Source organism: Brassica napus, chromosome C3 (genome assembly GCF_020379485.1).
Source record: "Brassica napus cultivar Da-Ae chromosome C3, Da-Ae, whole genome shotgun sequence".
NCBI classification, from domain to species: Eukaryota; Viridiplantae; Streptophyta; class Magnoliopsida; order Brassicales; family Brassicaceae; genus Brassica; species Brassica napus.
Genome location: NC_063446.1, coordinates 52,949,369 through 52,969,680, shown reverse-complemented (window position 1 = coordinate 52,969,680; position 20,312 = coordinate 52,949,369). Strand labels below are relative to the sequence as shown.

General features: G+C 40.3%; 2 protein-coding genes across 2 annotated transcripts; one reads left to right on the top strand and one right to left on the bottom strand.

The window, feature by feature from the left end:
- Positions 1-1,967: 1,967 nt before the first annotated feature.
- Positions 1,968-4,643, top strand: LOC106347535 (U-box domain-containing protein 13-like). Its single transcript, XM_013787101.3, has 4 exons — positions 1,968-2,449; positions 2,519-2,635; positions 2,713-3,147; positions 3,229-4,643. Exons 1-4 carry the CDS (start codon positions 2,180-2,182, stop codon positions 4,375-4,377), a joined length of 1,971 nt encoding a protein of 656 aa, XP_013642555.2. The 5' UTR covers positions 1,968-2,179; the 3' UTR covers positions 4,378-4,643.
- A 715-nt stretch (positions 4,644-5,358) lies between these two features.
- Positions 5,359-10,922, bottom strand: LOC106350184 (putative receptor-like protein kinase At3g46340). Its single transcript, XM_048750762.1, has 12 exons — positions 9,335-10,922; positions 8,777-9,252; positions 8,500-8,644; positions 8,347-8,418; positions 8,209-8,280; positions 8,035-8,112; positions 7,786-7,946; positions 7,429-7,679; positions 7,230-7,356; positions 7,073-7,138; positions 6,585-6,774; positions 5,359-6,413 (listed from the first exon to the last, which is right to left on the bottom strand). The coding sequence occupies exons 1-12, from the start codon at positions 9,901-9,903 to the stop codon at positions 6,005-6,007; spliced, it is 2,616 nt and encodes an 871-aa protein (XP_048606719.1). The 5' UTR covers positions 9,904-10,922; the 3' UTR covers positions 5,359-6,004.
- Positions 10,923-20,312: the final 9,390 nt, after the last annotated feature.

Here is a 20,312-nt window from a genome sequence, read left to right as displayed (position 1 = left end):
GTGACATCATGCCCACTGGGTTCACCGACGAATACACTATCTGATCTAGACCACGTGTCTGTATCAAATCAAGGATTATTGCCCATTCTCCAGGCGATATATCTCCAATCAGGATGTGAATCCTTTCAGACCGACCGCAAGTACATCCGAGCATTATCGACAAGGGAGTTTGATGGCCCAGGCTACGAGCCGACGTCCTACTCCAAATTCAACAAGGAGCTTGATACCATGGTGAGACTCACGAAGTCCTATGAAGAAAATCATGTTATTTCCTGCCTTCAAACATGAAACCAGAAAATAAGGGGCAAACTGTTGGGGAAAAATATTCCATGAAGAGATTACTCCAGCTTCCGAGTTCCTGCCTCCAGGTTCCGGGTTCCTGCCCCCAGGTTCTGGGTTCCTACCCCCGGGTCTGGGTCCCTGCCTCCGGGTCTGAGTCCTGCCTCCGGCTTCCAGGCCGAGTGATTTATCCTGCCTTAGGATAAATGGAAATATTCCTTTAATAAGGTACCAGCTTGGACAAGAAGGAGTCTCCCTAGATTCGAGAAAAAGAGGAAGCATTCCAATACATATGACTTTCCTTACGAAAAAGGGAAACATTCTATTATCTAAGGATATAATGAATATTTCCAAATCCTAAGAGGGAGGCACGACCTCCACTATAAATATAGGTTTCTAAACCTAAAGAAAGGGGTCGAAGACGTCCATAACCAGAGCTCATCAATTCTACAGCCGCCAAGACAAGGTTTCGCACCTAGAAGACCATCTTCATCTACATGCTTATAACCGACGAATCCCTGCAATTACTGTCAACTTGATGAAGATATATGCTCCCTGCAGCACGTTTACAACTCTACTTACTTGCTCAGGCTACGATCTCCAGCTCATCAGCAGGGTCCCTCCATGCTCACTGAAGCACCTCGACACATCATGCTCACTGCAGCATGTCGACAAGTCTACCATCTGTTCTGGCCATGTGCCCCCTAGAACATATGACTCCTACCAACTACAGAGCTATGTGCTCCCAAGGCTACGTGCCCATTAGGCCATGTGCCCACTAGAGCTCCGTGCTCCCTAGGCCACATGCCTCCATTAGGCTACGTGCCTCCATCAGGCTCTGCGCCCATCTAGGTTTTGTGCCTCAATATACATGAACTATGAACTGAAGGATGCATCTATAAACCCAAACACCTTCCACGGTTCCACACCTATACGCTCAGGGACCACCCCTAATGGTCGGAACCATCAACTACAGATCAGGAGGCACCCAAGGACCGACCCTGGTAGTCGGAACCATCGATCATAAATCAAGAAAACCTTGTGATCTTCACTATCGGTAGGCGGCCTCCGCCTAACGACCAATCTCCCCTACTGCTTCTAAGGCACTGACGACATATAGTAGCCCATATCCATGTGGCAGTATCCTAAGAGCAGGATCTCCTGATTTATCAACTATCGAAGCAGGAGAATACACTCAACGACGTGTCTCCTTCCTCCTATCATTTTTAAGATTGAGCACGAATCGCTTGTATACAAAAATGCCCTAACATTAATTAATAGCTATTAATTCATTGGCATAAAGTTGGTAATATTAACATGAATTAAAAATTATTTTTAAGAGATATTCTAGTTTTAATAATATAGATTAATAAATTTCAGAAAAGTTTATAAAAAGAGCTGTCCGAAACTTTTAGGTAACATGTCCTAAAAATAGATTAAGAACTCTCATTTAGGTCATGTAGGAGATGTGTTGGGGTGGAGTTTTTCCTCCTGCATATGAAATGACTCTAGGTAGTATCCATAATAACGTATCAAGTCTATCACCAAAGTATTAGCTTTTGTAAAATAAGTCAAGTCTTGCAGCATAAACATTACTTTTTCTACAACAATGTATTCTCTAAACCGATCAAGAAAAGGAAAAAAAGAAGAAGTTAAAACCGGTCAAATGTCGAATCTATCACTACCATTATTAATCCGGTTAAGATGTAAAGCCGAAAGAGAAGTAGCACAAGTTGCCCGTGAGCCGACACCAAAGCCAACGCCGTTAGCGGAAAAGTCCTCGCCTTCTCTCTCTCTCTCTCTCTTCCGGATCAAATGACTCCCTTCTTTGATTTGATTTGATTTGAGCTGAGTCTTCTTCAAACGGGAAACATTTCCTCATTATTCCGATTCGTAAACTATGGAGGAGGAGAAAGGTGCCGTTGCGCAGAGCTTAATCGATGTAGTGACCGAGATTGCGTCTGTTTCCGATTACCGTATAACGGTGAAGAAGCTATGCAGCAATCTAGCGAGGAGGTTGAAGCTGCTTGTCCCGATGTTCGAGGAGATTAGAGAAAGCAACGATCCCATCAGTGAAGATACGTTGGGGACGCTGGTCTCCTTGAAAGAAGCCTTGAGCTCAGCCAAGGATCATCTCAAATTCTGCAGCGGAGGGAGCAAGATCTATCTGGTGCGTCTGCTTTGTTTAGATCTGTGTGGTCACTGAGAAACTGATATCTGTTTCTTGTTCTGTTTGTAGGTCATGGAGAGAGAACAAGTGACGAGTAAGCTGCTGGAGGTTTCCGTTCAGCTAGAACAATCTTTAAGTAAGATTCCTTATGAGGATCTTGACATATCTGATGAAGTTAAAGAACAGGTAAAAATCCTAGCTAGATTAGTTCAGATGTGCTGAAGTTGGATCAAGATTTGGTGGCGTTTTGTTTGTTTTTGCAGGTTGAGCTGGTTCTCAGTCAGTTTCGGCGAGCCAAAGGAAGAGTAGATGCATCAGACGATGAGCTATATCAAGATCTTCACTCATTGTGTATCAAAAGCAGTGATGTGGATGATCACCAGCCTGCCCTGCAGCGGGTTGCAAACAAGCTACAGCTGATGGAGATTCCTGACCTAGCTCAAGAATCAGTGGCTCTGCACGAAATGGTTGCGTTGAGCGGTGGTGAAAACAATGAGGAGATGGCAATGGTGCTGAAGCTGATTAAGGATTTTGTGCAGATGGAGACTGACAACAGCGAGGACCAGAAAGTAGGGGTTAGCAATGGACAAACTTCCACGGCTGCGAGTCAGAAGATACCCCCCGTGATTCCCGATGATTTTCGCTGCCCAATATCTCTGGAAATGATGAGAGATCCAGTTATTGTTTCAACAGGGCAGGTAAAGTTCATTTCAACTTCAATTTATTTGATCTCTTCATGTTTGATCATCTCTCTCTCTCTCTCTCTCTTCTGTGTACAGACCTACGAACGCACCTGCATTGAGAAGTGGATAGAAGCTGGGCACTCGACATGTCCAAAAACACAGCAGGCGCTAACAAGCACAACGCTCACACCTAACTATGTTCTCCGTAGTCTCATAGCTCAGTGGTGCGAGGCTAATGACATTGAGCCTCCAAAACCTCCTAGCAGTTTTAGGCCCAGGAAAGTATCGTCCTTTTCGTCCCCGGCAGAGGCAAACAAGATCGAAGATCTTATGTGGAGACTCGCTTACGGAAACCCAGAGGACCAAAGATCTGCAGCTGGCGAGATCCGCCTCCTTGCAAAACGAAATGCAGACAACCGTGTGGCCATAGCCGAAGCTGGAGCCATACCTCTTCTCGTCGGCCTCCTCGCAACTCCTGATTCTCGTATCCAAGAACATTCTGTCACAGCTCTTCTGAACCTCTCCATATGTGAGAACAACAAAGGAGCCATTGTTTCTGCTGGAGCTATCCCTGGTATAGTTCAAGTTCTCAAGAAAGGAAGCATGGAGGCTAGAGAGAATGCGGCTGCTACGCTTTTTAGTCTCTCGGTGATTGACGAAAACAAAGTCACTATCGGTGCCTTGGGAGCAATCCCACCGCTCGTTGTGCTGCTTAACGAAGGCACACATAGAGGCAAGAAAGATGCTGCTACTGCACTTTTCAACCTCTGCATTTACCAAGGAAACAAAGGAAAGGCCATACGAGCAGGAGTGATTCCCACCTTGACTAGACTCTTAACAGAGACCGGAAGCGGAATGGTCGATGAGGCGCTGGCGATTCTGGCCATTCTCGCTAGCCATCCCGAAGGGAAATCGATCATAGGATCACTGGACGCAGTCCCGAGCCTGGTGGAGTTTATCAGATCGGGTTCCCCTAGAAACAGAGAGAACGCAGCTGCGGTTCTAGTTCATCTCAGCTCTACTGATCCACAACATCTGGTGGAAGCTCAGAAACTCGGCCTTATGGGTCCATTGATAGATTTAGCCGGAAACGGGACAGATAGAGGGAAAAGAAAAGCAGCCCAGTTGCTTGAACGTATAAGCCGTCTAGCTGAACAGCAGAAGGAGACAGCTGCTCATGAACAAACCAAAGAAGAAGCTGAACCAACAGATTCAGCATCCACCACAGAAGCTGCTGACACTTGAAAAAAACTATGGTCATTTCTCCTACTTACGTCTGTTATTATTCCCACTTTCTTTTTTATTCTCCTTCGAGGTAGGCTTCACTGTGGACGGCAGAAGCAGTCCGGTGATACCTCTGCAAGGACGCAGCAATCCGGACCTGAGGAGAGAAAAGCAAATATGCATACATAGACGTCAACTTGTATCATTGTAAACTTAAATGTTTGTAATCAACTCCACGGGCTTTTTTTTTTTTTGTTTTGGTTTAAATACAAGATCTCTGTTCACTTTCCAAATTGCATTACTAAGAGATGCTTATTGATACTGCAGATTTTGTTTTTTCTTTCTTGAACATATGATTAACTTTTCTGTAGACTCCTATCATATCTCCATTGTTTTCACTACAACATTATCAGACAGAAACCGTCTCCATTTTTTTTTTATCTGCCATCAGAAAAACGTCTCCATTTTAACTTGCTTTAGTCTATTCATATCCCCTTTTTGCTCACAAAAGTGGCATCAACATTTTTTTTTTTTTTTTGGCACCAACATTTTTCACACGCAGCATTGCCATATCAATATATCATAGAAAGAGAAGCTATGTTGAGAAGGCTTCTTTCACAGATAACTTTACACTCTTGGACTACTACCAAGACCATCTCTAATGGAACTCTGTTTTTTCCTCTATATTTTACACTAAAGTAAAATAACTCTTTATAGAGTAATTTTTGCTCCAATGGTTTTAAATATAGAAGAATCCCATATTTTTACTCTATATAGAGTGGAAAAGTGATATTCTTCTATATTTGACTCTATAATAGAGTAATTTTATTACAGAGTAACACCATTAGAACAAAAATTATTCTATAGTAGAGTTACTTTACTTTATTGTAATTTATAGAAAAAAAAAATAGAGTTCCAATTGGAGATGCCTTAAGTACAAGCAATCAAAATCGACTAAAAGTGTTGTGTTGAGTTGTAATGTTCTGTGTGGTTTCTGGTGAGTTTCTTTTTGGTGTAAGCTGGTGAGTTTCTTTGTTCAATTGTTGTGTTGTATTTGTTTTTAATCACTTTCTTTAGTTTTAGGGTCCAAATAAGATTACACAAAGTGGCTCAAATTTGTTTGTAATATAGAGTAAGTTTGATTTTTTTTTATGAACGTTATTTCCAGCAAAACGCACAAATTTTACTGTCATTTTTGGCCAAACAGACAAGTACATAGCCAAGTATTTGGGATCCCACAAATTTAACCATTTTTAATGTTTAAATATCAAGTAAAATTGATTGTTTGCCGCGTAGTACATACGTGCTCATGATTTCACATATGTATAATATGTTCGACGTTTGGATTTCTAAACCTTTTTAAATCAGATTATTTGGTTATGGAAAAACAGAAAGTTAGGTCTACAAGTAGTCATCATCATTATTGGCTCTGATTTTTGCTCTGAAGAAGTAACCTATTACGTGCAAAAAAAGAAGAAGAAGTAGGCTACTACTGTGGAACTGGGGAAGGTAACGAATTTCTAATAATAGATATATATATTCAAATACACGAGATCAAACTAGTGCTATAATTTTCCTCTCATTTTCTTTATGATGTCACTCCAACAAAAGAAATACCAGCAACGCAAACAGCTATTATTTGCAAATACTACCTTGCGCTAGGCAAATCCTTTGTGTCATAGCTAATACTCACTTTAGGGGAACTTTGAGAGTCCATGTCCTGACCATTACCTTTCATCGACATTTCACAAGTAAGACACTCTTTCAGCTCAATGACAACTTGGAACATGTTTGGTCGTTTTTCTGAAGAAGGGTTTGCACATAACATAGCCAATTCAAGAACTCTCCAGGCAGAATGAGAGTTGTAGTCTCCATGTAAGTTAGGATCCATGATTCCAGCAATATCTCCTCTATTAAGCATAAATGCTGTCCATTCAGCAATGTGTGACTTTTCGCGAGTTTGGTCAACCACGTCTTGGTTTGTGATTATCTCCAATAGTACAACCCCAAAACTATAAACATCGCTCAATTCTGCCAATCGACCTGTTCTGTAACATCTAGCAAGACAAAAACACAGAGTAAGATACATGTGTATTCATTTAAACGATGAAGATGAACACTATCACAAACTTTACATTTGTGGACATTATTATTTTAGACTTTGTTTTGTCACATCATGGTTGTACATCTATAAAAAGTCATTCTGCAGGTGTAGTAATAATGCTTACTCAGGATCAAGATATCCAGGAGTACCAGCAACGACTGTCGAAACATGATATTCACCTCCAAGTTGAAAAGACCTTGAAAGTCCAAAGTCTGCAAGTTTGGCAGTGAATCCCTCGCCCAACAATATATTTGTACTTTTGACATCTCTGTGTACCATTGGTGGTCGACATCCAATGTGCAAGTATTCTAGTCCTGTAAACATTTGAAACTTCTCCTTTTACTTATTTTTGATTCTAGAAATAGTAATTACAAAATATAAATAATTTTTAGTAAATATATTCAAATATTCTAGACTTTCAAAGTGTCAACATGGTCACTATATCAAATTGGAATATAGTATTTCAATGTAAAAGAGAACAAATTGATCATTACTTTTAAGTAAAAAATAAGACGTGTACTATTTATTTCAAATCATTGATGTCAACTGATAACATGAAACGAATGTAATTTAAATGACAAGTGAGTGACATTATTATGAGATAGCTCGAACCTAGTGCGGCGTCGATGGCTATTTGTAGTCGAGTACTCCACTTCAGAACAGAACTATCGTGTTTTCCTATAACAGATTGTCAAATCAGCTAACATGTTATTTTCCGTATATTTTTAGCTAAGAAAATGCTTGTCATTTTTATATTATAACTTTTCACCTGATAAATGATGTTTTAAGTCTCCGTTGGACATGTATTCATATATGAGAGCTAAATGACCTCGTTCGTCGCAGTATCCGACAAGGCTTACCAAGTTTATGTGGTGAACTCTCAACAAAAGCTCGACCTATAGAACAAAGGAAAAAAAATACATATAACGCATTGGTTTAATATATACAGAACTAAGACAATCTCTTACCTCTGCCTTGAATTCTTTATAGCCTTGTGTTGATGATTGGGAGAGTAGTTTGACAGCTACTTGTTGTGAACCATTTATATCACCATGATAAACAACACCAAACCCTCCTTCACCAAGCGGTCTTGCCAAATTTTTTGTTATTTTCATAACCTCTGAATAAGTAAATTTTCTCCTTTTCATCTCGATCGATATTTCAGATATATTAGTAGATGTAACATTCTCACCCAGCTTAATTGATGATAGTGGTAGAGCTGTAGAGACAACCATTTAGTACAATAGTACTATATATATATATATATTTTTTTTTGTCAGCAGTATTATATATATATATTATGATATATGAGTTTTAGCGAATACCTTTTGAACTTGATGATTTTTTCTTCTTAAACGCAAAAATGAGAACTAGAAGCACTATAATGACCATGACAGTAGCCGAAGAAACAAATGCAACAGTTTTTACTGGAATTTTCTTCTCTGTGACACATGAACCAGATAAACAACGATGCTCTCCATCAACACTAACCAAAAAATGAAACATTTAGGATTCTGAATGCATGTGGTGAAGTATTTAAAAGAAATGTGTGTGGGTGGAGTATTTCTTCTTACATTAGCTGTAGCCCTTCTTTTTCTCTATCAAGAAGAGCTTGTGGTATGAGACCAATAAGATTGTTCTTGCTCAAGTTTCTGTTAAACCATAAGATATATCATACATATGATATAGCATATATGTGAACATGATACCAAGAAATAAAATTACCAAGTATGTCCGGAGAAGCTTACATGAGCATTAAAGACTTCATATTAGCCAGAAATTCTGGAACTTCTCCTGTCAGATTGTTGTTTGACAAATCCCTGAAGTTTGTAAGAATCAAGTCACTGACATTTATGAATTTCTTGTCTCTTATTTATCATACTTACAACTTTTCAAGATGGGTAAGATTTTGAATTGCAGCTGCTATAGTTCCTTCCAACCCGTTGGAAGATAAGTTCCTGTTTACAGAAAGAAGTGTGATGTTGATAGAAAAAGTTTTCTTGCAGTTCTAAAGATGTTGTGCTATATAAAGATCTCACAAATAAGTGATTATTGGGGGTGTAGATGTATCTGTGCTGTTGCAATTTAGACCATCCCACAAAAATTTCTGGGGGACACATGGATCTCCTTGCCATGTGATTCTATTTAACCCATATTGTGCTTTGATTTTTAGGATAGCAACAACTGTCAAGAGTACAACAGTAAATAAATATGTTGTATTTAGCATAGCCGACTTTCAAAACTTTTATATGTATTTATTTGTGTGAATGCATATATAAATTTATATATGGAACCTTGCATGAGTAGTAAGCGTACCATCATTTTCATTTGTTTCCACTTGTGGAAATTTGACGACTGTGTAAAGTTCGATGGCGTTGAGAAGAGGTGGGAGAATAGAGTTTGTAGTTCTTATCAGCTCTAAGTTGCATACTCCTCCTTTGCAAGTAACTGGTGTAGTGGACTTAATCGTCGTGGTCTTCAAATATTCAGGGCGTATCGTTTTGTCAAACTGTTGGCCGTTCCAAAAAATATCAAATTCTCTAAAGTCACCTATCGGTAATGCTTGGACTTCAGAGAAGTGGAGGTACAAGTAAATTTGGTCGTCAGGGAAATCGAGCTCCTCCGTAATGTTAAACGGTGCAGTATCATTCGCAGGTATGGCCGCGGTCTTGAGTACATTCTGTGGCACAAGAAAACCATTTGAGTTGTTCGCTTCGAGGGTGGTTGAAATTTGCATCCATTCTGGATCAAACTTTGTTTCCCATATTCTGTCTTTGACGTCATTGGGGTACCTGTAGATTCATAAAAATATTGTATTATTACTTTATTTAAGCACATAATTAACCAAATGAGGAAAAAGGTTAAGCTACTTACGATAGAATGGTATCTGAACTTGTAAGATAGTATCGCTTGAAACTCTTCAACGAACCAGATTCAGTGATGTAAATATCATTCGCTAGCGGCCTTAGTTCCACTGATGAAACCATTGGTGTAGTCGCGCCTGTCTTGACAAGACACAAATCCAAGGAATTTGATCTGGGGATGTAAATGATCTCCTCGGATTGACCGCTTATCTTATTTTCTAGGTCTATCGTTACCCAAAAGTTAGGACCAACGTATAAGTCAAACTTAGGAGTAATATTAAGACCGTCATAGTTTCCATATAGAGCTGTAAATCTCATCAGATAATTTGTCCCTTGCTTCACACCAAGATTGTAACAGTTACGTATTCCATCTGGAAAGTATCTCAGAGTCACGTATGATTTTATGGTCTTTGGTAGACTGGGATCAATTTTCCCAATCTTTCCACTTTGGATGAAGTCCGAGTCTGATGAGAACCATAATCCAGTATCTGGCTCGATATATGGTGACGCTTCACTCGGGGCTAAACCGCAATCCAAACTGATGAACCCTATTACGGTATCCAATATATATAGTGTCATCAACTAATGGTCTAATCACCTTAAGATTTGGATTTTATTCAGTCAAGCTTTGTGTTAAAAATGTTCATCTTTTATGGTCTCGTGGTATTTATTATAACAAATACCTAATATTATATAGGCCTGAGCAAAAATTCTGAAACCTGAGATATGAACCTAACCCAAATTGAAAAAAATCTGTATCCGCATCTGATATGAAATATAAAAATATCCGAATGAATTTTATAGGGTACCCCTAACAAGTTATGAAGTTTTATTAACCAAACAAGATCGGGGTAAAAACCCAAAACGCATAAGTCATGGTTACAAAATGGGTTTTAGCATGAATGGGATCAGGTCGAAAATTCGAAAAATCCAATCCCGAGCGGATACATGTGGGAACAGAAATTCGCTCGATTTACGTTTAAATTAGAAAACCAGAAAAACCCTAATTTCCCAGAGATTCCGGATCTCTGCGAGAGCCAACGGCAATTGACCAAATATACGCGGAAATCTTGAAAAGATAACAAATGAGTTTAGAGAAAACAGTAGATCTTATTTCGAGTCCGTGTAAGAGCGTTGCGATCATTACAAGAGATCATAAAAGCTTTGGCTGCAAAGGCTGTCAGCGAGTAACCTAGTTCTAGAGGCCTAAAAACTCAAACCTAGTTGAGTCTCAGCTCGATAACAAAAGACGAAGAAAATACAGAAAAGGTTTTTGATTGATTTCAAACTGAACCTTACGAAAGGCTGCCTACGTACCCCTTTCGAGGATCAAGCCGAACGTAGTTCAAGAGTGAACCAATAGATCGAACTGCTTGTGCGCGTTCGTCTGGTAATCGGGTGCCAGTCATGGAAACAGAGCATGTCGAGAATAATGCCTCAGAGTTTCTAAGTGCCGAGAATTCTGAGTCTCAAAAGTTGTCCCCCGTGCCTCTCGCCTAGGACTCCTTATATACTCGCTCCTAGGTCGGTTTACGCTTTTTCCTCGTCTGCCCTTAAGCCGTCATAACTTAAAAATGGAGATATTCCATTTTTCCCGATCTTTCTAATTATCTTCGAATACTTCGTATTTATCCGCGGAAACTTGACATTTATCTTTCCTTGCGAACCAAGCATTATGGGCTTTTGGTTAAGAAATCATAAGTGGGTTTCGAGTCACGTCTTAGGTCTCTTTGGGCCGTTGTTTGACTCGAAACGTTTATTACGACTTCTTTCGATAAAAACGAACTTCCCGCGGTTTTTATCGTAAAGTTCGATTGATGACTTCAAATGACAAGAAACATGAAGTGGGTTGGCTACGGTCTTCGGGAGATAGCATTAAAGAGTACACGAGAATGCATCGATTCGTGTCGTATCGATTTTTAAGAAAGCACGGTCGCTACGTAGCGACCGAGTCGCGTGTGTGCTCGGTCGCTACGTAGCGACCAGCTTTTGCGCTGGTTTCTACGCGGCAACCTTGTTCGCGTCTTTCTCCGATTTTTCGTGAATCTGTTTTCTCTGCAAGATCCTTCGTAAAAATAAATCGTTTTCTAAGATTTATTTTTCGTAAAAACGTTCACGGTGATTTTTACGGACTTTCAGACATTGATTCCGTCGTGACGGATTTTGATCCCAACAGTTAGCCCCCAGCTCGTTAAAACCATGAGGTTTTAGCGAGTGGCTTGGCAAGTTAGGTGAGTTAGGCGGAATTAATGGTCGAAAAGGTCCTTTGTAAGTGGTCTTCTCGCTCTTCTAAAAGTAGAACGCGATAAGATTGGGGCTGCGCCTTATGACGGCTGCCTACATACCCTTGTTGAAGGGATCAAGCCTTTCGTAGTTCGTCTTGGAGTTAAGGTTCGTATGACTAGTTTTCCAGCGAGACCTTTACGGTCTGGTTTTTATGTAGAGGTTATCAGGCGTGTTGCTGCCGATGGCATTTTATATGGGTGTAGAAGGAAGACTACGAGTTGTCATCTCGTAATCTAACTCTGTGTGAACTGCTATATCCGTGATCTGTTTCGAGAGTTTTCCGCAGTGTGTAAACTTGCGGGATTTCTGAAGACGCTCGAATATTGGCAAAGAGACAAATTTTGGGATCTCGTATCATGGTTTTTGATACTATGCCTAAAGATGTTAGAGACCAGTGCGCTGGGTTTAAAGCAAGACCTAGGTTTACTCCTGGTTTTAGAGGGTGCGATGACTAATTCGACTCACGTATCCCGTTTCAGTTTCATCCTGATTCCATATCGATTTAAAGTCCGCGATAGGTTCTCGGCTTATACGACTTGTATGGTTGGAACCGAGCATCTCTCCAAGGATAATTTTTAAGCCTCTTGGAAGTGTTGACCAAAAATTTTGGATTTCTTTTATAGCGCTATTATCCTTGTGTCGGATGTACGAGAGTCATCTCTACGAGATGGCTAAGTCTGTTTAGGACGTTAAGAGTTTGTTGTGACCAGCAACAAACCTAATGGTTAAAATTACCATTTCGAGTCTTCGCGAAGGATATGTTTTGAGAAGATGTTAGTGCGTATGACTGTCTGGTCTTCGAAGAAAGTGTTTTTATCGAGGAAAGAAAATTCGTCGAAGAACGAATCTTCAGGCGTCTGCGACGTCTTGCGATGCTGAAGATTTGTTATTCTTTCGTATGCCGTGTTTCGTGCTTGAAATTTTCGCGGGCTTGAAGATGTTTCGCGATGTTGCAAGGGATTAGTCTTATCTCTGCGTTTGGGAAACATTCTGGTTTGACTACGGATGTTCGCAGCCAGAATTGTTGTTCATGTTTGGATTTGATTTGCGATCGAGGAATTAGGACCAAGGGGTCGTGTAAATTTATCACCGGAACGAGGCATCCTCCTATACCGTACTTTGTGTGGTGTTGGCCTTCCGAGATTTCTTTCGTGTCTATTTGAGGATGTTCCGTATAGCTATAGGAGCTCTGTTACGAGTTTTCCTTACATGCCGCATTTTACGACTAAAACACAGCAGGCTTAAAGTGAATTGTAGTATATGGAACTTGGTCGATTTTTGACAAGTGGAACCTTTCCGTTAACTGTTTGGTTGTTAGGACTGAGTTTTGTTATGACGAATTTACCGTATGATTCCCGTTTTTGGGTGGTACGATAATTGTTTGTGTAATCGTTACTTGGCGTTTCAAGACAAATTCCAGATTACCGTTTAGCCGTCGAGTTATTGGAGCTGTGGTGGCTCAATTGTTTCGGCCTTGCATGAAGGCTGTGCTCAGCTTTATAGCCAAGGACGTTGTTGCCAAAGGATTAGACCATGACACTTTCGTGCTGCCAATAAGGTCAAGTCGGTTAGAATCATCCTTAAAGGGGATGCTGTAACCTAGTTCGGCTTCGAAGGAAAGGCGTAATTGGGTGAGTGACGAATGGCGTTTATCGAGATTGATAGGCCGAGTATGCCCATGGTGGTAGAAAACGTTTTTCCACTTTAGGGTTAATTTATACGATGAAAGTTTCGTATAATGTTTCCTTTATTCGTATGGAAGTTGTTTCCTTTGTTTCCGAGGGAGATAAAGCCTAAGAAGCTTGATACAGAGCCCGTGCGGGGTCAGTTTCGAGGTGATTTCCTGCTCGGACGTGACCAAGCGGAATGAGAGCGGATGCCAGTGAGTCGCGGGGCTAAAGAATGAGACCTTTCAGATCGTGGTGCGAGGAAGTAGAGTTTATATTGGTCGTCCAATGTCAGATCATACAACTTGGTTTTTGCTATAAGGAAAGTACTTTTTCGTAAATCTTGTTACGTTTACTTTTGAAAGTTACTTCGTATGACATGATCTGATTATACGAAGGATTTTTTGCGTAAGTAATGGGCGACCGGTTTTTACGAATTTATTAAATTGACGCGACGTATGGAGATGTCAAAATAACGATGTTTCCGCAGATTTTTGAGAAACGTTTCCGCTTTTGTTTTAATTCTTCGGTGAAAGTTTCTTTGAGTCACTCATGGAGTTTTACCAAAGGTTATTTCACCGAGATCTAGTCGCGAAACGTTTTTGCAGGTTTTTCGAATGAATCAGTTAAATAGCGATAGACTTAGTCGACGAGCGGGGAGGGCGTGATCTCTTTGTCGTATTTTCTGTTACTTTTGTTCTTGATTTTGCTTTGTCGCAAATGTTTTTGATGTTTTTCCGTGAGTCAGTTGGTTCGACGGAAAATGAGAGTGATGCTTTGATGCCTGAAGATTTCTCGTATAATGATTCTTATACGAAACTCGTTTTATCAAATCGGAAAAAATCTTCATGACTACAGCAAATCATCGACTTTCGTTCTGAAGTTAGGCAGAGGTTTTCTAAACCAATGATTGCGATGATAGATGCTGTATAGTCTTTGAGAATTTTTCCAAGATGGTTTGGATCAGTTCCTAGCGTTTAGATGAATCTCAGATTGTCGTTTGCTCTTAGGATGATCTTGACGAGACACCGCATTGTATGAATATTTTTTCGCATATGTCTACGAGAGTTCGCTTTGTCGAAAGCGTTTTCTTGTCGAAAGCGTTTTTTTGATCTTGACGAGACGTCGCATTGTTTGAATATGTTTTTGAAGTAAGAGAGTATACGAGTATAGTATACGCACCTAGTCCGTCCCTTTTTTCTCGAGGAATAGAATGATCGACAGTCCGGGTCGGTTTGAAGACGACGCTTGGACTGTGATTTGGTTGTTTCCAGGTTGAAGACTTGGAATATGTCGGTTCCGAGAAAATTGCCAGAAACGAATCGGTTTTAAGACGACGTTCATGTCTCTAGTTTTTTCTTTCCTTAGGAAGCGAGCTTGATATGCGTGGCGATCGTTTCTCAATTTTCAGAGAGTTTAGATCGGTTTGCAAGATCTGGACAAACAGTTATGGGATAATATATCGAGACAGGAAAATCACCTCAGACTTAGTTCGCTAGACTATCCACCTAGGTTTTACGTTCCCTAAAGTTCTATGGCAGTCTCAAAGGTGTTTTTATTTCTTAGTAATTTCCTATGAAATCTCCAAGTCTGATTTCAAAAATTTCAAGTCGCAAATACCTTAGTTCTCTCGAAGATGCAGTTTTGTCTCTTCTCAGTTTTGCTTGCTCATTTCCCCTTCTTCTTCTCGTGTATGTTCGCCTTTTTTCGATATTGGTGTTTATTCTTTGAAACTTGACATTTATCTTCCGAATTTGATTGTTTTCGTCGTAAAATCTCAACGGAAACTCCGATTGAGAAAAAACGAAAAGCGTTTCGATCGGGATTCAAAAGAGAACACAAAGGAGGAGCTTTTAGAGGACTGACAGGTCGCTATGTAGCGAGCTGGAGGTCTGACAGGTCGCTACGTAGCGAGTGGAAGCAAGTCAAGAAGAGTCCTACTTGTTTTCGTCGTAAAATCTCAACGGAAATTCCGATTGAGACGAAACGAAAAGCGTTACGACAAGGATTCAAAAGAGAACGTAAAGGAGGACTTTTCTGAGGCCTGACAGGTCGCTATGTAGCGAGTGGAGGTCTGACAGGTCGCTACGTAGCGAGTGGAAGCAAGCCAAGAAGAGTCCTACTTGTTTTCGTCGTAAAATCTCAACGGAAACTCCGATTGAGACGAAACGAAAAAGCGTTACGATGAGGATTCAAAAGAGAACGCAAAGGAGGACCCTTTTTAGGCCTGAAAGGTCACTACGTAGTGAGTAGAGAGTTGTCTTGAGCTCGGTCGCTACGTAGAGACCGAGCCGTGTACGTTCTCGGTCGCTACGTAGCGACCGAGCCATGCGTGCTCGGTCGCTATGTAGCGACCGAGCTGTGTGCGTGCTCGGTCGCTATGTAGCGATCGAGCAGTGTGCGTGCTCGGTCGCTACGTAGCGACCGAGCAGTGTGCGTGCTCGGTCGCTACGTAGCGACCGAGCCGTGTGCGTGTTCGGTCGCTACGTAGCGACCGAGCCGTGTGCGTGCTCAATCGCTACGTAGCGACCGAGCTTGGCTGTAGCTCGGTCGCTACATTCGCGACCGAGCTGTGTGCGTGCTTGGTCGCTACGTAGCGACCGAGCTTGGCTTGAGCTTGGTCGCTACGTAGCAACCGAGCCGTGTGCTTGCTCGGTCGCTACGTAGCGACCGAGCTGTGTAATCAAATTGTTGCGCTTTCTTTTTCCGCGATTAACCTAGGGGTTTTCTGCGGTTTTTGGGAGAACAAATTTTACCCTTCCGAAACGTTTTCGGAAAACGTGTTTTGGTAAAACCCTTCCGCATTGAGATTTATTTTGTTCGGTAATGAGCCAAACTTACGGGGTTTGATAAGATTTATCGTTTCCCTTTATGTTTAAAAAGAGATATCGCGAGCTCGTTTCATTGCACTTCATGTGACGAAAAGTCGCAGCAAGGTTTTCGATTTTCTCAAGAACTATGGCGTTTGCGTAGGCGTTGGCCATAGGCGCAGTGGCGGCTGGAGTTTTCTTACCAGCGTTGTTGCGAACTGCGATTTTCTCTTTTGTATTTCCAGACATTGTTTTGATCAAGTGTTTTGTGGCTATGAGTTAGAGTAATCCGTACCTCCCCTCCTTCTAGCGCCAAACTGTGGGAACCGAAATTCGCACTGTCGATTTACGTTTAAATTAGGAAATTAGGAAAACCCTAATTTCCCAGAGGTCCCGGATCTCTGCGAGAGCCAACGGCAAGTGACCAAATATACGCGGAAATCGTGAAAAGATAACAAATGAGTTTAGAGAAAACAGTAGATCTTATTTCGAGTCCATGTAAGAGCGTTGCGATCATTACAAGAGATCATAAAAGCTTTGGCCGCAAAGGCTGTCAGCGAGTAACCTAGTTCTAGAGGCCTAAAAGCTCAAACCTAGTTGAGTCTCAGCTCGATAACAAAAGACGAAGAAAACACAGAAAAAGTTTTTGACTGATTTTGGACTGAACCTTACGAAAGGCTGCCTACGTACCCCTTTCGAGGATCAATCCGAACGTAGTTCAAGAGTGAACCAAGAGATCAAACTGCTTGTGCGCATTCGTCGGGTAATCGGGTGCCAGTCATGGAAACAGAGCATGTCGAGAATTATGCCTCAGAGTTTCTAAGTGCCGAGAGTTCTGAGTCTCAAAAGTTGTCCCCCGTGCCTCTCGCCTAGGACTCCTTATATACTCGCTCCTAGGTCGGTTTACGCTTTTTCTTCTTCTGCCCTTAAGCCGTCATAACTTAAAAATGGAGATATTCCGTTTTTCCCGATATTTATAATTATCTTCGAATACTTCGTATTTATCCGCGGAAACTTGACATTTATCTTTCCTTGCGAACCAAGCATAAACCGTCCTACGGTTTATGGGCTTTTGGTTAAGAAATCGTAAGTGGGTTTCGAGTCACTTCTTAGGTCTCTTTGGGCCGTTGCTTGACTCGAAACGTTTATTACGGCTTCTTTCGTTAAAAATGAATTTCCCGCTGATTTTATCGTAAAGTTCGATTGATGACTTCAAATGACGAGAAACATGAAATGGGTTGGCTACGGTCTTCGGGAGATAGCATTAAAGAGTAGACGAGAATGCATGGATTCGTGTTGTATCGATTTTTAAGAAAGCACGGTCGCTACGTAGCGACCGAGTGGTGTGCGTAAGCTCGGTCTCTACGTACGTAGCGACCGAGCTTCTGTGAGAGCTCGGTCGCTACGTAGCGACCAAGCTTCGGTGAGAGCTCGGTCGCTACGTAGCGACCAGCTTTTGCGATGGTTCCTGCGCGGCAACCTTGTTCGCGTCTTTCTCCGATTTTTCGTGAATCTGTTTTCTCCGCAAGATTCTTCATAAAAATAAATTGTTTTCTAAGATTTATTTTTCGTAAAAACGTTCAAGCCGGTTTTTACGGACTTTCAGACAATGATTCCGTCGTGACCGATTTTGACCCCAACAATACCCGAACGACAATGTCTAGTATTGTAACTGATAATTGTATTCTTGTTGTTAAATCCCTTCCTTAGTTCCATAACCCATATAAAGTTACTTTCTCTTAAGCCGTACAATCTCTCCACTAGTTCATAAGTTAGAAACGTTTCAATCTATGCAAATCTATCATATGAATTCAATTTTCTTTTGTAATAGTAATCTAAGATAATCGTTCTTGTGCTAAAAGTGACAATTTTCTAATCTTTCTTGTCAACCACATGCGTTGTGCAGATTTTAGTTCAGGTAATAGTAGATTTTCTACCGCGGAAATTCTCAACAAAACGTAGACACATACCTTCTTGATCTTCAGCTTGAGAAAGGTGAATAGCAGCGAAAGTTGCAATAAGTGCCACCAACAAAATCCCACTCTCCATATGCTCTTGCTCCCCAAGCAAAATCAAGGAGGTAAAAAAAAGAAGTTCTGAACCATCGATATTAATTTCAAGCAAAAGACGGTACCAAGATAATCCTCTAAAATCGTGCGGACATGTATATAGAAGGGAAAAATGCATGTATGTTATTGTATTTTGTTGGTCAGAGTTTTCTTGATTATTTTAAAGAACCTATCATTTGAAAGTATAGTATTTTTTAAACAACGAACATGGTCGTGGCGAAATGCACAGATAGATATGGCTGCAAGCCGTCGTTGACTTAAATTTTTCCGACGTTTCAATTGGTTTAGGGCATCAGAATTTTTAAGTAGAGGGTGCCCACTCCGGTTTTATTTTATATACCATAAGGTGAGGAAGCATATAAGATAGAGAGATGAGATCATAAGGTTAGGGTAAGGTTGTAAAGAAGGCTTTTGTCATTTGGCTAGACAAAACATAAGGATTTTCTCTTAATTTCATAAGACATACTTCTCTTTATTCTCTACTCAAGCTCTCATCCCTTAGTAGAAGATAATTCGGATACAAAGAGTTAGAAGAGCATCTACCTATCATATTCTTGTAAGATGAGTTCAAGTAAATGTTTCATGCTTTATTAATTTTAGTACTAATCATATACACTAGCAGATCATGGAACTTTGTGGATTAATTGGAGAAGATATTACATATAATGTAAGATCCATCAATTATTGCAACAAATCTCTCTCTATCATTACTATGTCCATTGTACCGAATGTATTTATATACACCTTAGGTTCTAATTTAAACAAACACTAAGTCTAGACAGAACAGAAAAAGGTAGCTAGGGAGATTCAGCAGGAAAAACAATAAGCTAGAGAGATTCAGCCATGGCCTCAAAATGCATAGGTGATTGTCTAGACATTAAAAGCGATGCGGGCTGTCTCCAGCCGGAAAACAACCTATGCCAACCTTCACATGTGGCCGGTGGCCGAGGTGGATTTCTCACGGTCACTCAGTAGCGGCTGTAGCAACCGTTCTACCTCGGTGGTGGATAGCATCTCTTATAGGCAAATGTACCATAGGGGCTATACCTTCTCAAGAAAAGAGGAGAATAAAGATGTAAGAGGAGATCTAGATGGCCATCATGATGCCAGTGACATAAGAAACGAACATGGTTGTTTTGGAGAAGAAAGGAAGAAGGCGGTACAAATCAATATGAGGGAGAGTAAAACGCTTCCCCATAGGGCGTCTGTGGGAAGGCTCGTTAATAAGTGTTTGTCTTGTGCTTGCTCGACTAAGTTTAATATATTGAAGAATAAAGTTTATGAACAGAGACAACAATAGTTGTAAAGTTTTTCACAATTTTAGTAGCTATGCTTTGCTCGTTGGCATTTATAAATAAGCTTTTCAACCCAAATGTTGTCAATGAACGATATGATTTTTTACTTTTAAGTAGTTATGAAGTGTTTTGGTATTCGTCGCTTACAGAAGCTTGTTATAATAGTAGCCATTAAAACCACAAATAAGTTCTTCAACTATTTCTACATAGACATTTTACCAAAATACCAAATACCATTAATTTTAAAGTCTAAAATTGTATAACAATAATTAGTAGAAGATAAAACTAGCGATCTATAATTCAAACAAGATTTTATGTTTGGATATATATATATATATAAGTTTTTCCAGTTCATTAGTCAGTACATTACGTAGCACTAAATGCATTAATTCCTTCTAAACTAACCAAATCAGCCTAAAGGATATATCAAAAAAAAAATATGTTTTTGTTATGAACCAGATCGTGGATGGCTCATAACCAAGAGATTATGATTTGTAATCTTTCCATTTATCTATGAAAGCAAAACTGTTTTCGGTTTTGATCATTGAGGTTTTAAATCTGATTGAATCTGATGCTATGTTGCTAGAATTATTTGACCGTTAAATTGATAGATTTAATTTCTCATCCTGCTTGGTTAATTGTTCATCTGATTTAATATTGTTTAAATCGACCAGCCTGTTAAAGCATTGATTGAATCCGATAGGTTGCTAGCTTGCTTTGCTTATATAATCCGATAAGTTGATTGATTGATTGAGGTTTACTTGTTTAAAATCCGAATGATCTGGTTGCATGATTCTTGAGGTTTAATATCATCTGCTAGGATTGATAGTTTTGTAATCTGATCTGTTTTAAATAGAAACC

What these genes read in the sequence shown, in the direction of transcription:
- LOC106347535 (XM_013787101.3), top strand. Translation starts at nt 2,180, where the DNA reads ATGGAGGAGGAGAAAGGTGCCGTTGCGCAGAGCTTAATCGATGTAGTG. An exon ending in GAGGGAGCAAGATCTATCTG is followed by an intron (nt 2,450 to 2,518) that starts GTGCGTCTGCTT and finishes TTCTGTTTGTAG; the next exon opens with GTCATGGAGAGAGAACAAGT. An exon ending in TTATTGTTTCAACAGGGCAG is followed by an intron (nt 3,148 to 3,228) that starts GTAAAGTTCATT and finishes TTCTGTGTACAG; the next exon opens with ACCTACGAACGCACCTGCAT.
- LOC106350184 (XM_048750762.1), bottom strand. Translation starts at nt 9,903, where the DNA reads ATGACACTATATATATTGGATACCGTAATAGGGTTCATCAGTTTGGAT. An exon ending in GGAAACAAATGAAAATGATG is followed by an intron (nt 8,645 to 8,776) that starts GTACGCTTACTA and finishes TACTCTTGACAG; the next exon opens with TTGTTGCTATCCTAAAAATC. An exon ending in CCTGGATATCTTGATCCTGA is followed by an intron (nt 6,414 to 6,584) that starts GTAAGCATTATT and finishes TTGTCTTGCTAG; the next exon opens with ATGTTACAGAACAGGTCGAT.